The 18,288-nt window shown below is 42.9% G+C and overlaps 1 protein-coding gene across 9 annotated transcripts in view; it reads right to left on the reverse strand.

Moving 5' to 3' along the window:
- Positions 1 to 10,640, reverse strand: part of caskin1 (CASK interacting protein 1) — a 163,432-nt gene extending 152,792 nt beyond the window's left edge. For all 9 annotated transcript variants that reach the window (XM_086186250.1, XM_086186249.1, XM_086186248.1 and 6 more), the window contains exon 1: positions 10,008 to 10,640. In XM_086186250.1, the coding sequence (XP_086042376.1) occupies positions 10,008 to 10,101 (94 nt within the window). In that variant the 5' untranslated portion in view covers positions 10,102 to 10,640. The remainder of the gene's footprint in view (positions 1 to 10,007) is intronic.
- Between the last annotated feature and the right edge of the window lie 7,648 nt (positions 10,641 to 18,288).

Raw genomic sequence — 18,288 nt, forward strand, 5'->3', positions numbered from 1 at the left:
TGAATGTGTTTTGTTTCCATCGTGTACTTGCCTCATTTGTAAGCCTTATCTCTGCTCTCTCTCTGCACACTGCAGCCAGCAGTGGGGATCATTCAGAGCTGGTTTATCAAAAATAACACAGAAACAGGCTCCTTACTTTGTTCAAGTGACGGTTTAATAAAGCAAGTAAATAACAAGCCATTATTTGCTGATGCACGACCTAGTGTCTTCTATTTATATTTCAGCAGGCTTAGCACCATCGGCGCAGGTTGTTGGTGGGCGAATACCAAGTGCGAACTGTCTTGGTGCTTTTAAAACCAACATAGGAACTTGCCTTTTCAATTACTGTTTTGTGCAGCAAGGAGAGGCAGCTAACAATAGATGTTATTGTAGCGTTCTATTGGAGATCATAGCGTCCTTATCCTCTTCCTCATCATCGTCGTCCTCCTCCGCTTGTCCGGGCCGTGGGGCAGCAGCCTCAGCAAGGAAACCCAGACCGCCCTCTCCCCAGCCACTTCCACCAGCTCTGAGCCAGACTATCTTTTCAAGTCTGTTCACCTAGAGGTCCAGCCTCTCTTCAACACAACAACTTTTCAGTTTGACTTAATATCTTAATTTACAGAAAATCTTAACAATTCTCAATTAAAAGATATATATTATTTGAATTAAAAGAGTGGTTCATTGGGCTGCGCGGTGGTGCAGTGGTTAGCACTGTGGCCTCACAGCAAGAAGGCTCTGGGTTCGAGTCCCGGCTCGGGCAGGGGCTCTTTCTGTGTGTTCTCCCTGTGCCTGTTCTCTCTGGGTACTCTGGCTTCCTCCCACATTCCAAAGACATGCATTTGGGGACTAGGCTGATTGGATGCTCTAAATTGACTGTAGGTATGAATGTGAGTGTGAATGGTTGTCTGTCTATATGTTGGCCCTGTTATGACCTGTCCAGGGTGAACCCTGCCTCTCGCCTGTTGACACTGGGATAGGCTCCAGCCCCCCATGACCCTTAATGTAGGAATAAGCGGAAGACAATGGATGGATGGAGTGGTTAATTGGAATGGCAAAGGAAAATTTCTTCAGATTTGTTTCAAAATTTCACTGGGACTCAAGGATAAAATGAAAAGACCTTGGTGGTCAAATGAAAAGGTCCCTGTGACAGGCACATACCACATAGGTATAATGTGGAGGCATCTGGAAGCTGTGTTTCTTATCAATATTGCTTCATCATATGGTCAGCGTATTTATCATGAACATGGTCTATTAGGTATACCACCCAGAATCACAAAGCATACCAATGATGGACATGAAGATCTAGTCTTATTAGAAGTGGTGTAGCCAGATATATCCACACATCTAGTCAATATATATCGTTCCTGACGTTTGAGGGCATGGGTCTATCCCCATAGGAATAGGGAATATAAACTGATTAACGGTCAAGAGACAACTGCTAATCAGTCACAAGAGTTTGTCTGGCTTCCTCCTGTTTTCTCTGATGATTGCCCACTGCAGATTCTTCTTATGTAATGTGCAGTTTCACCCTAGGGTGGTTTGAAAAGAGTCCTGCAAGTTTCCTCACTGAAGCTTACATAAGTTCAAGTCAAAGCTAGCTGACCTTCACCCAACCTACCTGCAAATGGCTTTTATTTTCTGTGACTTCATTGGATTCAATATGTTTGTAAATACTATGTGAATTGTAATATTGTCTATCAATAAATTAAATAAATAATAATCAAATAAATAAATAAATAATCTAGAAATCATGATTAACTATTTTGTCTACTATTACAAACTGTTATTGTCATATATGAACTGATGACTTTCTTTATGAACTTTATGATATTTAATTGGGAATTAATTATGTGTTGTGTATTTTGGGTTCCCTCCTGCCCAGTGTTCCTACTGTTTTCTTGAGGCCCAATCTGAACTTTAACCACACCTGATTGGCATTCAAAAGTCCAGCTTATCGCCTCTTCCTTTCTACTTCTTATCTTGACCCCAATGGACAATGTCATGGGGTCAAGTTAAAGTGGAAAGGAGATTCAAAGCGAGAAAAGGTTGAGGGCTGTGCAGAGAGAATCCAACTTGACAGCATCTGTTTCAGGGTCAACACATATAGACAGACAACCATTCACACTCACAGCCACGCCTACCGTCAAATTAGTTACCATTAGCCTCGTCCCCTCTTGCAGCAAGAAGGTTCTGGGTTCGAGCCCTGGTTCGAGCATGGGATCTTTCTGTGTGGCTATATATATATACAAACATACAAACACACACACACTCATTCATGGGCTATTATACTGTATATATATATATATATATATATATATATATATATATATATATATATATATATATACATACAGTATATATATATATATACAGTATATATACATATATATATATATATATATATATATATATATATATATATATATATATATATATATTCACCACTGACCCTTTTAAACCTGGACGTTACTTTTGCAGTGTATAATGAGCAACTGTGTACGAATGAGACAGACAAGCTTTATGAGCTTACAGCCATACGCAAACAGAAAGAAAGTGAGGAAGCAATGACACCATTCAGCCATCCCTGCATTTCATCACCTGGCTCCCTCTCTCTTTCATTACTTTCTGCCTTTCATCACCCTTCCTCCAACTGTCTCACTCCCTCATCTAAAAACATCCTTGACTACAAGACATTACTCATCTTTTTCCTCCATGTCCTGTTTGCCTCACAGCAAAATTATCCCTTTGTTTTTTCTTATTGTTTTTTGTGTTTTGGTGGGGTATAGTTGTTTAAGATGATATCACATCAAAAAAGTGTCCTTTTGCTCATCAAGTACTTGACGTTAGATGTCTCAAATTCGTTTCTTTCCCCCGCATGATTCTTGGTGAATCCCAAATTCAGAAAATACCAGCTACATGCTGCCTGAGAAAAACCCACTGATCGTACATTTCAAACAATCAAATACATTGTCCAATGTAATCCATGTCTTCTTTTTTGAACCATTTACTCAAAAATCCAAAAACTTTAAACTAAAACTCTTCCAGCTCTACACTTTACATGAGCAGTCATGACCAGCTGGCAAATTCTGTTTAAAACCCACACTCCAACTTATATATGACAGCCTCTTAGAAATCACCATACACCACATAAACATCCATCAGCTACATTTGGCAAATGAATGAGCTGGGGGTGTTTTCCTATCATGAATTCATGACAAACTAAGGAAGTTTCTTGTTAGCTGTAACATGGGAGAGGTGACTGAATGCCAGCAAACCTGGAATACTCCCCTCTGAAAGTGGGAGGTTTTTGAGAGCTCCAAGAAATGCATTTGCTGTCAGTCTACATGACAGTTTTGTGGTGAAATGTATCATCCATCGTCAACCATTGTTGCTCATCCTGTAAAGGGTTACAGGGATTTAGAGCCATTCCCAGCCGTCATGAGATAAGATGCAGCATACACTGTGGACAGGTTGCCAGTCTATAACAGGGCTGATATACTGTATATTCACATTCACAACTCTGACGCCAAAACGCCACAGGCAGGGGGAGAACATTATGATTTTGCAGAGATATGTCCCAGCTGACTTGCAAATTTCACCACAGAAATTTCTTGCTGTGAGTCAACAGTGTTAACCACTGCCCCTCTGTGGTAAAACACAAGAAATGTGTTTGCTTTGCACTCAAACAAGTTGTCATTTTAATTCCAACTATATTTTGCAGTTTACTGTTGTGCCTTTGACGTTGTCATGTGGCTAGTTGTAGCAAACATAATGTTGGACTTCTGGCTAGCCCCTCTCTCAATACTGTAATTGACAAAAATCAGTTGAAATATTGACCTGACCTTAATTTCCTTCAGTTCATACAGGTGATGATGAGGTAGTTAGTCACTTCTCTGTATTGACAGGCCCATTTCACAGCAGTCATTGTGAAATATCATAGATAGTGAGCACAATTAAGTCACACCTACACCAAAGGAGAAAAGTCATTGCACTCCATTGTCTTTTTTTAGTCTTTCATTGTCAATTTCGTGACAATAGTGATAATCGTGACAATCGGGAATTTAGCAGGATAAATACAGGTGTAATTAATAAAATTATATTATGGTCCTAGGCTAATGAGCATCTTATATTCATAACAATGATCCAGCCCATGTCAATACCAGCCCCCCGTCCCATCTAAATGGAACAAGACCATAAATCATTTTTGTTGACAGTGAAACCTGTTTTCAACCGGCAATGACTAATCAAATTGTCAACTGTGAAAATGGCCTCACATCTATATCACTGCAACACAAGTTATGATGACAACATGAATTCTTATACATGCAACACACAAAATGTGTTTCTTTCCATCATATTTTTCTCACTATGCATTTAACCAATATGAAGACCCAAGCCAAAAGCATGCACAGATTCCACTCTGCCTGCCTGCTCCTTTGTGAATGTGCAGTGGTGTGGATGCAATCATCTGCTCCACTCCTCTGCTAGCCTCACATATCAACACAGAGAGAAAGGGGTAGAGAAAGAGAGGGGGAGATGCAGGATGGAATCAAGAGTGCTCTGTGACCATTAGCATCACTTCAGGCTAATAAGATAGAAACAGGGTGAATCACAATTATTCCACTGATGCAACGCAGACAAATCTCTTTCCTCTACACAAAACACAAAAAAATACTTTAATGACATACAATAAACAACTATCAATACTCATTACACCACCCACCTGGAAGACAAATAGTGAAAGGCCACAATCAAGGTCTACTCTATGTGCACAAACAACATACACAAGCCCAAATGACCTTGTGTGGCTCTTCTCCAGATGGTGCCAGGTGTGTGTGTGTGTGTGTGTGTGTGTGTGTGTAATGGGCCTATCAAAGGCTCTGCCCTGCTGCAACTCATTTACTTCTACTCAGGCTCGACATGCTGTCCACTCACATTCACCTCTATCACACACACACACACACACACACACACACACACACACACACACACACACACACACACACACACACACAGGTGTTACAAAAGGATAAAAAATGTACACACACACACCAAACTGACGTGCATGCTCTTTTACTTTTATATACCATTACAAATGACACACACATTTCTCTCCTTCTGTCACAAACAACCTCCCAACACATATGCACAGCTGTCCAGTGACTTCTATGTTTAGTACTAAATGATAAACAGGCATGTGTTAATATCACCCTTTAGTTAAACATACTCCCTGCTGTCTGTGTGAGATTTTCAGCTCTGCTTTGTCACTATTACCTTGCTTCCTCTGCCCTGTTTGTTTGTTTTGCTTTACACAGAAAGAGCAGTCTTCTTAGCCTCTTATGTAATATCAGTGCCTGAAACACTCCCCTTTTCAGGAACAGAGAAAAACATGGGAATCTGCTTTTTGCAACAGTAAATGAAATGTCTAAAGGAAGTAAGTGTCTCATCCAAATCAGTTTCTGTGGTGGTAGCTGGTAGCTGCTAATAATACAATAACAAATTTCAAAGTAATACTGAAATTTACTGAGAGCACTTCAGATTGGAGCAGGGATTGTTCTTGATCCTGCATTTATTCTAGATGGTATCGCCAACCATAATATCTGGGCTAACCCCAAGATGGACCCGCAAATGTTTAAGACAGCCAAGATGAATAACTGGTAACCCAACATGCTCCATTACTTGTAAGAAGATAACAAATTGTAAATACTGTTTTAAATGACTCCCACTCTCTCAAACCAGAATACGAGATATATGGGAGTCAAAATGTTTCAAGAATTTCACATGGGGGCGGCATGATGCTGCAGTGGTTAGCACTGTCGCCTCACAGCAAGAAGGTTGCAGGTTCGAGCCCCGGCTCAGGCACGGGATATTTCTGGGTGGAGTTTATATGTTCTCCCTGTGCCTGCATGGGTTCTCTCTGGTACTCCGGCTTCCTCCCACCAGTAAACAGACCCAAGGTTGTGTGTTACAGCATAAGGTTTCCCTGTTAATTTGACACACTAGGGTTATGACCAGAATTTGGTTTTACCCTCACAGTATCGTTAAATGCTGCAGTGCAAGTTAAGTGTGACCCACTACACCAGTCAGCCACAAGATTAAAATCACTGTCAACAAAAGTGAGTAAAATAGATTACCTTGCTGCAGTGGCACATGTTAAGGGGGGTGATAAATGAAGCAGCATTTGAACAGCCAGTTATGCATTTGATGTTTGGAAAAATGGGCAAACATCTGAGTTTAGAGAGAATTTGATGAGGCTGGATGACCATGTCAGAGCCAAAATAGCAAGCCTTGTGGCGTCTTCCTTTTGAGCAGTGGTGAGAATCTACCAAATATGGTTCCCCCAAGGCTCATATACAAGTGGGAGCAAGGGATAGCTTGCCTGGTCAGATGCCAAAGAGAAGTCCCTGTCAAACAAATTTTTGAAAAAATGGATCTGCTGTGACATTCAGAGGTGTTATGGAGTCCATGCCAGCACTTCTGGTGACATGAGGGGGAGCTACACAAAATGAGGCTGATGGTTTTAATGTTATAGCTGATCAATGTATTGTGAGATGACAAAGTGGGCAACATCTTTGTCAAATATACTGTCAGACTACAGAGCGCGCTGCTGCTGTCCTCTGTCACTGGTACAATCTGCTTAACGTCGCTCCAATTGTCACTGTGCACTGCAATCCACTGAGGATTGATTCCATATGGTGCACAACTGTGAACACCACTGTTGCCTGTAAATCCTGCTTGAGGGGATATCTCTACTCTGATGTAAAGTAACATGAGAGTAACTGCCTGCTGAAGTGTACTTCACAAAGGCCTAAAAAATGTTTTGAGATGTGAATGTACTCCACTGAGTTCAGCACTCCATTTTGGGATGCTCTACCTTTGTGTGCTTGACCCTACCATGCCTTTTTCAGTCCAGGGGTGCCTATATTTTCTATGAGACAGTCTGCAGACTATCTTTAATCCAAGGGATTTCCTGTATGTGCTGTGCCCCACTGGAATCTTCATAAATTGTTTTTGGTGCTTCTTGGAGTACAGAGCACCCTTCAAGTTCCTACAGAGGCAATATGCTTTACTTCACTGCAGAGGGAGCTTTGCCAGGGGCAGGGAGCTAAATTAGTTCCCTGCAAAACACTAGTTCAGACCAAAACCAAAGGTTTTCTAAACACAAAATTATGCAATATTTTTCAGCCTGGTCACAAAATTCAAACTAAAAAGAGACCCTCCCAGAATTAGCTTGAATTCTCTCAACACGTTTACTCTGATCTGAAATGATACATTTTTTATTCTTGTGTTGTTTCCTCCTGTTATGTTCATCCCTCTAATCCAGTCAAGAAGAATACAAGCATGCATCCTTACCATGACTAAGTTTGACAAAGATGAAAAGATGCATAAAAAGGTGAAGGGTTGTGTTCACATTTGCTTATATGCACAAATTGGGGTGTATATAACTGTGATAGTGTCTATATACAGTATACTCTATACTGTATATATGAGTTTTTAAAAGGAGACATTTCCACGTCTTTGCAAAGTAGACACAGTCGTCATTAATGACAGTCATGATCACATTCTATGTAGTGTGTCATTGTCATCCAATAGGGCAGCATGCACAACATTTGACGTGCTTAAATGGAATAAAATCATTTTTTCCTATTTTTCATTACACCTGTGTTTGCCTTGCAATTGCATTTCAAAAATGGCCGCTGTGAAGAGAGCTTTTTTCTGACTAATAATTTACATGAGGAGATGAGAAAGCTAAATGGTCATCCATTGCAACATTGGCAGACAGCATTATCCGACATTTTGGACTGAAGAACTTAAAAAACTCACAGCATGCAACAACAAAAACAAACAATGCAGTAAATAGATGGTTCATGGTCATTTCCAAATAATTTGGAAATAAAGACAGACATTACTTTTTCCATGGCACTGCGCCTCTGTTGCCTCACAGCAAGACGGTTTCAGGTTTTCCGTGTGGAGTTTGCATGTTCTCCCTGTTCCTGTGTGGGTTCTCTCTAGGTACTCCAGCTTCCTCCCACAGTCCAAAGAGTCGGTGACTCTAAATTGTTCATAGGTGTGGTAGAAAGTGTGAATGATTGTCTCTTTGTGTTGGCCCTGCGACAGACTGGCGACCCTTCCAGGGTGCATCCCGCGTCTCGCCCAAAGTCAGCTGGAATAGGCACCAGCCCACACCCCCTCATCCCGCGACCCTTAATGGATAAGTGGTATAGAAAATGGATGCATCACTTTTCCAGTTCAGAATGTTTTACATGTTTTCCAGAATGAACTATCTATCTATATATATATATATATATATATATATATATATATATCCATCGTCATCTTCCGCTTATTCCTACACATTAAGGGTCGCGGGGGGGCTGGAGCCTATCCCAGCGTCAACGGGCGAGAGGCGGGGTACACCCTGGACAGGTCACCAGTCCATCGCAGGGCCAACATAGAGAGACGAACAACCATTCACACTCACATTCATACCTACAGTCAATTTAGCGAATCCAATCAGCCTCGTCCCCAATTGCATGTTTTTGGATGGTGGGAAGAAGCCGGAGTACCCGGAGAGAACCCACGCAGACACGGGGAGAACATGGAGACTCCACACAGAAAGATCCCGTGCCCGAGCAGGGACTCGAAGCCCGAACCTTCTTGCTGTGAGGTCACAGTGCTAACCACTGCACCACCGTGCAGCCATACACACACATACATATATATATATATATATGTATGTATATATATATGTATATATATATATATGTGTATATATATGTATATATGTATATATATATATATATATAATAAAACAGAATTTGTAAATATCAGCTAAATCAGATGTAAAATAAAAATCAACATATCAAATATCGGCACAAAATCTAGTATTGCTCAACTTCACAGGCCCAGGAAACCAGAATAACTGCAAACACCTGTTTGGATATGAAGGCTCTTTAACATGGATGATTCAAAATATTATGGCTGGTTTTAAATGGGAATAGCCTTCCATGGGTTCATTCTATAGATTATTTAAAAAAAACAGAAATATTTATTAATGTGTTGTGGCCTGGGCCATTTTTTTTTCTGGCCTACCTGCTGTTAGGGGAAGCTACACATCTACACGAAGGGAACAATTTTTGCAACTCAATAATGAAATAAATTTGGATGGCTAGAAAGAAGCTTATCCCACAGTAAAAAGGAATGATTTAGATTTTTTTTCAAACAGAGACAGAATCATTTCTGCATTGCTCCCTAAAGTAACCCTACTTGTACGTAGATTACTGCATAAGCCAGTGAATATCAGTATGTATTCTTCCAGCAGCCTCTACAGAGGGAATCTATCTGCAGCTAGCTCTTGCCCACACATTAGAGTGGGCTGTAGAAATGAAACATTGTTGGATGCTAAAGTGCTCCATCCCCTGCACAAGATAAACAACTAGAAGAGCCGAGTCATAGACAGAGTCCAAAGAGGAAGCACAACATGACTGTTTTCATACGTTTAAATGTACAAAAAATACAAGGTGTGTCTTTGTGTGTGTGTGTGTGGGGGGGGGGGGGTATTGAACTTCAATCACTAGGCTCCATTCCTCACTTGCTCACTTGTGAGACAGGGTCACCATGCAAATCACATGTCCAACCACTCTCTCTCTCTCACTCTCTCTCTCTCTCTCTCTCTTTCACACACACACACACACACACACACACTAACACACACACACACACACACACTCAAAACTCTTCTCCCCACCCTATCTCCACCACCACCACCCTCTCTGCTGCAGTGCACTCAGAGGGGAGTCTCAAGATGGGCTGTCTGTTTCAAGTCACACCACTGATCGTCTCTGATGATGCATACAACTCTCTCTCTCTCTCTCTCTCTCTCTCTCTCTGTCTCTCTCTCTCTTACCCACGTACGTGGTCACTCAAACACACACACACACACACACACACACATCATTAGTTATAACTGATAGTGACAAACAGTGAGTTATCTTATATTCCTTGTAGGCAGGAACAGAATGCCTTACTTGCTTTCCCTGGCCGGGGCCTATGCAGCAGCTTCTGCACGGTGAGCAGGTCCTCGGTTTTTACCGCCTGCAGCAGTTCCTGGTCCTTCCCCATCTTCGGCCCCGAGCCGCTCTACTCCACCAGCATCCTCCGACACAGCGGCGCTCGAGCCCAGCCTCAACACCACGCGGAGGGCGCGTTTAGGGCGGCCACGATCAGCCTACCCCCTCTTGTCTGAGAAGACGAACCCCCTAACGCTTTGGCATTTGACTGTGGTGAGATAGATTTGGGGGGGGGGGGGGTGCTGGGTGGGATGGGGGGATGCGCTCGGGTTCCCTCCACCTATAAACCCACTATATGAGGGCTACTGGTCCGCTGTAGAGCCGAATAACGGCGTTCTGGCCTACAGAGATGAAAGTCCGTTTCGGCGGTTCGGTCACGTTCAACCGAAGGCTCCGTTACAGATGTGCTCCACAACAACGACCCAACGAATGAAATACAGCGGTGGTCCTCGAGAACAGTGCAACAGCAACACCCTCGCGGGTTCTCTTCAGACGCTGATGGAGGCTAAATGATTTTCTAGTGTTCAATCCGTGCTAAGTAGAATCTGGTGCCGCTACCTTGCCGTTACTGCAGCCATCCCTCTGCGTGCGTTCCTGCGTTTTATTTCGTAATGATTTTCTATGCATGGGGGCGGAGGTAGTGGGGGGGGGGGGGGGTGCGCGCCAGCGCACCCTACAGCTGGCCCAGCTCGTAGCGCTTAATGGCTCGTGCTGCAACTTGGGGGCGGATCATAAGTGTGAGGCGCCCCCGCCTCCTCCGCATTTCTCCCAGGCTCTGTTTCTATGGCTGCAAAGATTTACTGGAGCTGCTCACACAGCAGCGCTTCCTTTATTGTAGTTTTACCTGCATCCTTTTCATCCAACACCAGGTTTATTCCGTTCTCTATCATCGTACAAAGTCACACCATCTTCCGTGAATAGCCTTCCGAGCAGGGGTTTTGGTAGTACTTTTTTCTCCCCTCCCCCCTTTCTCCATTGCAGCAATGGGCCGCTGTCTATGCATCACGGTTGGACTTGTCATAGTCAAACCAACTGTCAACCTTGCATAATTATATGAAATATGGGCAAGTTTCCAATGGCTAAGAGTCTGTTGGCTTCTGAAATTAAAGGTGCCAGTGAAGTGTACTTTTAATTCTGAGTCCTTGAGTTAACTGTAAATTTCACTACCATTATGCATTATCCATTTGGTCTGACCACATTTGCAATAACTGAAAGAGCTACATAATCATATAAATTATTAAGATTAATTTGCAGGGCTGGAAAAAATGAATAATTTTTATCCTTGTTATCATAAGGTAAATACAGGCTTAATTGATCTTATTTTGAGGCACCATACTTCTCCTTATAAAATGGAACAAAGCCATAACTAATGGAATTAATTACAGTTACATGTAAAAGTGGCTGCTGGGAAAATGGCCTGTTGAGCCATTTACATGTTTTGTCCTGCAGAAGATATTATGCACTTTTAGTGCTACTACCTAATCAATAGCAACAAGTCCATTCCTCAGTTCATGATTTTGTTAGAAAGATTAAAAAAAATATTAGTTCACAAAACAACTTTTTTTTCTCTTTTCTGTTCACACTTTCATGTTTAGATTTGTTTCAAAATTATCTGTTGTTATCTGTAATTTCTAGATTTAAATTATTTTTGGTGACCATATTCGAGTACACAAAGTGTTTGTTATGAATATATATTCAGTCACCCCACAAATGCATTGAATGTTCCTGATAAAATATAAAGAAGAGCACATGCAAATTTTGTTTGAAATCTAACTTCCCCCCTCTCTCCATTCTCCCCAAGATTTGGACTCCGCTCTCCTCTCCATCATGTTTGATTCAGAGATTCAGATTCACTTTATTGACATTGTACAAAGAAAGGTAAGGCGCAGGCTTTTCTGTGCAGAGAAATATATATAAACATGGTTTACATTGTTTACTGAAAATATAAATAGAAAGGTGGGTGCAAAACTTGTGTCAATTGCATTGACAGTGGATATTTTACCGAGGTAGTGACAGTTGCATGACATAGATATATTGCAATTGTGTCGTTGAGGAAACATTTATGGCTTTGTTTAATGTTTGTGGAATCCAAAAATTGGGAGCCATCATTAATTTTAGGGCCCATGTGCTTTATAGGCTTTATTTACGGCCCTGCTTTTTTTCACCAAACCACAGATGTTTTAATTAAATTTGTTGCTCAAATAGATGAGGATATCACAGAAATTTGGATTGGAAATATGTGGCTATACAAGATAATATTGTTGTTGTCAGTAGCTGATCTAATTTTGCCTTCAGCTAATATAGTGAGGCTGGTGTTCACTAACTTGTTTGTGAGATCAAATTGGCTGAGTAAAAGGCAAATTATTCCATTTGGGTGAAATACTTAGTTGTATTGTTGTTGTTACAGAGTTAGGTTTGGACTAGAATTCACTTCTGGGTTATTTAAAGGAACATGCCAATTTTCACTTACTGTCCATCAATTTTAGGGCCAGACAAGCTGATAGATATCCTTCTCTCTTCTTTGTGTGCATTGTGATGCATTACTACTAGTTAGCTTAGCTCTAATTAATGCAAACAATGAAATTTGATAGCATAATCAAAAGTCATCAAAAGTGAATTATACATTTCCACAAAACAGTCTTTAGTTTTTTGTTTACCAAGGTTACACTGGGGCTTATAAGAGACACGTGGTGCAATGGTTAGCACTGTCGCCTCACAGCAAGAAGGTTCCAGGTTCCAGTCCTGGCTCAGGCACGGGATCTTCGTGTGTGGAGTTTGCATGTTCTCCCTGTGCCTGCGTGGGTTCTCTCTGGGTACTCTGGCTTCCTCCCATAACCCAAACACATGCAAATGGGGACTGGGCTGATTGGATACCCTAAATTGACCATAGGCGTGGCTGTGAGTGTGAATGGCAAGGCAAGGGCAAGGCAATTTTCTTTGTAGAGCCCGTTTTCACAAACAGTTTGTCTCAAAGGGCTTCACATGGCATCATAACAACATCCTCTACCCTTAGACCCTCACATCGACTGAGGAAAAACTCCATAGAAAACCCTTTTAACAGGGAAAAATCTGAGAAACCTCAGGGTGAACAACAGAGGAGGGATCCCTCACCCAGGACGGACAGACGTGCAGTAGATGTTGTTACAGACAAGAAAACAGTTTACAATACAAAATGTGGGAAACACGGAAATGTTAATAACAGCTGAAGAAGGAAGCTTCTGGTAGGGGAGGCAGGGAGAGCAAGCCAGCTTGATGGGGGACTGGATGGCAGACTGGTTCATGGAAGGGGAGCGCAGGCCGGTGTAACAGTAGGGAATAAGAGAGGGGGGGGCGATGCAGGCGGCGGTTGGGGCTCTGGTGGATCTGTGGAAACACAGAGAGACTGCTTGGTTGTCCGGATGGTTGTCATCCATCCAGGGTGAACCCCGCCTCATGCCTGAAAGCTGCTTGGATAGGCTCCAGCCCCCCACCCCCACCCCACCCCCCCGGTGACACTTAACAGGATTAGCCATAGAAAATGGACAGATGAATGGATGGACATTGGGGCTTTTGAGATGCGGTGTCAGAACATGGCACTTGACATGGAACAGTTCTTTGGGATATGTATCTCATTCTCAAATAACATCAAATAATTTGTATCAGGATTTTGAAAGCAGATGTTGAACACAACCCTAGTTCTACTAATACAGGTAAAGTTTAAGGTGAATTAGATGACTTTCAAGGTGGTATGCTAGGATGCCCTACTGCGTGTTTATTAGAGATAAACTAATGTGCAGTCAGCCATCAAAGAGGACAGAATGGTATCTTATCAGCTTGACTGCTCTGAAATGATAGAATAAGCACTAAGTATGTCCTGACATGTTCCTTTAAAGTTATGGTTGGAAGAAATTTGTATGTGTGTGAATGACCAGTCCCCCATAAAAGGTAACATGTACTTTGTTTGTGTGTGTGTGTGTGTGTGTGTGTGTGTGTGTGTGTGTGTGTGTGTGTGTGTGTGTGTGTGTGTGTGTGTGTTCTCCATGGATCGCCACCTTGCCGCGGTGGAGAACCTTGTGTGTTCCAATGAACCTAAGAGCAATGCTGTCTGGTGCTTCAGCTCCTGGTAGGTTCAACCATGGCGGTAAGGTCGAAGGGGAGGTCCCAGACAAAGTGCGATCCAAGGTCCTCAATGGCGGAAATGTCTGAGGATGACACTGTAAGTCACAATGGCACTGAAGGCAGAAGAGGGCTGCAATAGCTGGTGGTCTCCAGTCGTCATGGATTCCATGCCATTGGATCCAGGCCCCTCTCTGCCAAGGACTGTGTTGTGGCTGCAGGCGCATCAGTCTCCCCACGCTAAAAGACATCACGCGCAGGCATCTTCCCGATTGGGAACCTATCCATTTTACATCCCGGATTACAAAGTCCTGTGGCCATCAGGAAGTGGTAAAGGGGGCAGGACAGTGAAGCTAGCCACAACCTGGCACCACCACTGGTGGGTGTCAGAGTCAGTCATTAAACTCTTGGACTGAGGCAGAAAGAGCTTCTCTACCGCTGCACCCATGACTGAGCAGTCCTATTCAGGATCCACTCTGCTCACCCCAGAAAGGGGGGGGGGGGGTAGAAAAGGTACCCTAAACATTGCACGCCTTGCAAAATCCTGTCTGGAATATCTCATCCAGAGGGATCACCACCATGTGATCAGAAACAGAAAACAGTTACGCATTGGAGCCTGGAATGTGTGGACCCTTCACGGACAACCAAGCCAGTGATCCATCTGAAAGGAGAACTGCCATCATCTCCAGAGAGCTAAGGAAGTTCCAGATCAACATTGCAGTCCTCTCTGAGACCCGACTGGCTGATAAAGGTCAGCTGAACGAGGAGAGAGGCGGATGTACTTTCTTTTGGAAAGGGAAGTCTGCAGATGAGCCACGAATCCATGGTGTGGGTTTCGCTATTAAGAACTGCCTCATCAACTGCCTCCATGAACTCACTGTGGGCTTCAAAGAGCGCCTAATGACCATACGTCTGATGCTTGTGTTGAAGTACGCCGACTTCACCGGGTCCATTGATGAGAAGAGATCAACCAGAGTCGTCTGCTTTAGACAAATCAACACTTTATTTCACACAACAAAGCAGACACAGATATATCTGGAGACCCCACTACATGCACCTTGAGAGTGCAGCAGAGAGTCTGAATAAGATATTCACAAACAGTGAATATATGCTTGAAGCCACACCTTTTTTGCATATGTAATTTTACACTCATGCATATCACACTTCTTGATTAGTACTCCTGCCTCCTGCACAGTCAGGTCGTCTTGTCCTGTTGTTTTCGTCATTCAGCCTTGACAGTTCGGGCGCAACTAGCAGCCTGCACAACTTTACATAAACAATCACATCATGTACTTATACACAATCAACTCCTGATATAATGGTGCCATATGAACAGAACATGATCAAAAGCTCATTTTCTCACACTTGACAGCAGTCAGATGGCTATGGTTATTAGTGCCTACACACCAACGCTGGATGTACAGGATGAAGTTAAGGAGGCCTTCTATGCTGACCAGGATCAAATTCTATCTGAAGTCCCCAAGGAGGACAAGCCAATCCTGCTAGGAAATTTCAACGCCAGAGTGGGACGAAACCACCACCTATGGAGGGGCACACTGGGGAGAAAAGGGGTTTGGAAACATTAACTCCAACGGCATACTACTGCTAACCAAGTGCTCAGAGCACAATCTCGTCATCACCAACACAATCTTCCGTCAAAAAAACAATCTCAAAACATCATGGATGCATCCTCGCTCCTTAACACCAGAGCAATGACCAGTGCTGGACTGACCACTGCCTCATTTGCTCCATCATGTCTATCTGCTTAATGCGGAAAAGGAGGATGCAGAAAGGACAGAGCCGGCCAAAGCTCAACATTGAGCTGTTGGATGATACCACGTATCAACAACAGCGGCAGGATGCTCTAAGCACAGCGCTGCCCCAACAGTATCCAGAAGATACTGAAAAACACTGTAGCACACTTTCTACTGCCATCATGAACTCCTGCAAAAACATTCTGGGTCACAAAAAGCGGAGACATCAAGACTGGTTTGATGAGAATGACGCCGAGATTCAGCAAGCCATTGACATCAATCGGCAAACTTTTATCACTTGGCAAAATGACATCCACAGCAGTGTTAATTTTGTCAAACAAAACGAAAACAAAATTTTTTCGTTGACTACACTTCATTCTGTGACTAATTTGTGACGAGAATGTAAAAACTCGTAAGTACTGACAACGAAAATTAAAACAAAATCGCTTTTCACGATAGGCTGATGAGTAAAAACGTGACGAAAAGGATGACGGCGGCCGGCCGAACTATCGGGGTTACAACCATCCTTAATGACTTGATTTCTTTTCTTTTTAACCAATTAATCATCTCAAAACAAATTTGACCTCTCAGTCTGACTTTTTGATTGGCGGGCCCCGCCCTCTGCTGTGTTGCAGTGCACGTAGCATGTCGCAGAGACGCTGTGAAGATGAGCAGCATACCTTCACCTTTGGCGGCAGCGTGGAAAGTTGGAAGAAAAAGACGAGCAGATTTATGGACACATTTCTGTTATGATCCTACCGAACAAAAGACGGAGTGTGTTTTTCCCGACAAGGATGGGGAGCATTGTGGATTTAAGATTCGTGGAAAAAACACCACCAATTTAAAAAGACACCTGAAGGCCCGCCATCCCGCAGTTGGAGCTTTACTGTTGCGGCTTGTAAGTCAAATACAGTAAATAAACAAGAACTTGTTCTTTTTCTAACAGGCTTCTGACGTTTCATTATTATTATCATTATCCTTATTAACAAGAGCAATGTGGTTCAATCTTAGTTTAAATGACTTAAAAAATAGTTTAATATATGCTTTGTATGGAGTTTTTATATAACATCACATATCCCTTTATAAAATCTCAGTGTAAATTCTCAGTATAATAAAACATATTGCTTCAGACTAAAATGAGACTAAAACTAAAGACAAAAAACTAAATTTTAACTAAAATTATTCAAATCTAAAAGACTAAGATGGGACTTTAAGTAAATCCAGTCTTCGATGACTGACTATAACTAAAATGAAATTAAAAATTCTGTCAAAATTAACACTGATCCACAGCAAGGTGAAAAGAGTAGCCCATGCCAAAGTGAAAGCAGCCGTCCAAACGCAAGTCAGGCAATTGAAGAACCAGTGGTGGACAGAGAAGGTTCTGGAGATCCAGCAGCTTGCCGACTCTGGGGATACAAGAGGACTCTTTGATGCCACAAGAGCGGTATCTGGTCCAAGTTACCGCTGCCTAACCCCCCTTCGCTCTAAAGATGGGCTCTTGCTGCTGAAGGACAAGATGGCAATAGCGAACAGGTGGAAGGAGCTCTATGAGGACCTTCTAAACAGGGACACTGTTCCTGAAATGGGGACTCTAGACCAACTCCCTCTACAGCCCATCATTGAAAGCAGGGGAGAACCACCCAGCCTAGATGAGGTGCAGGATGCCATTAAGAACATGAAAAACAACAAGTTGTCACAGTCACAGCGTGCACCAGCCTCTCCTCCTGTTGTCATCCTGCATTCCCCAGTCCTGTCAGTCAGCGTCTGTCCCGCCCCCTCTTGTGTCTCATGCAGCTGATTCCACGCTCCCCTATTGCACCCCGCACACCTGTCCTCCATCAGTGTGATTAGCTCCTCATGTGTATATATGTCTGTCTTCCCCTGTCTTGTCGCAGAAGTGTTGTTCGTTGTCAACCACGGAAGCCCCACAGTCACAGAGTCATTTTGGAATCCAAGTCAAGAGCAGTGTTTGTTTTGTAAATTTTGTGTTTAGTAATAGAGTAGCCAGCGAGGCATAGCTAGAGTTTTATTTCAGCCAAAGACAGAGTAGTCAGCTGCGCTTTACCTTTTGTAGAGTCGATTTTTGTTAGATCCTCTTTCTAAATACCCCCCCCCCCCTTCATGAATTTGTCTTTTCCCCTTTTAGATCCATAACCATTAGCCTGGTAGTCAGAGAGTGTGTGTGTGTGAGTGCTTGTGAGCGTGAGAGGTTCAGGTAATTTTCATAGCCCGCTCCTCTGACTTTGGTGAACCACCAATAAAACTTGTTCCTGTACCGCTATCCTGAATCTGGGTCCTCCTTTGAGTCCTGTCCTGACACAAGGCTGCTGGGCCCGATGGTATCCCAGCAGAAGTCCTGAAGAAAGGCAGACCCAATCTTCTTGAGCACA

The sequence above is a fragment of the Aulostomus chinensis genome, chromosome 18 (genome assembly GCF_037954235.1).
Source record: "Aulostomus chinensis isolate RoL2024-O1b breed Wild chromosome 18, RoL_Achi_v1.0, whole genome shotgun sequence".
Taxonomy (NCBI): domain Eukaryota; kingdom Metazoa; phylum Chordata; class Actinopteri; order Syngnathiformes; family Aulostomidae; genus Aulostomus; species Aulostomus chinensis.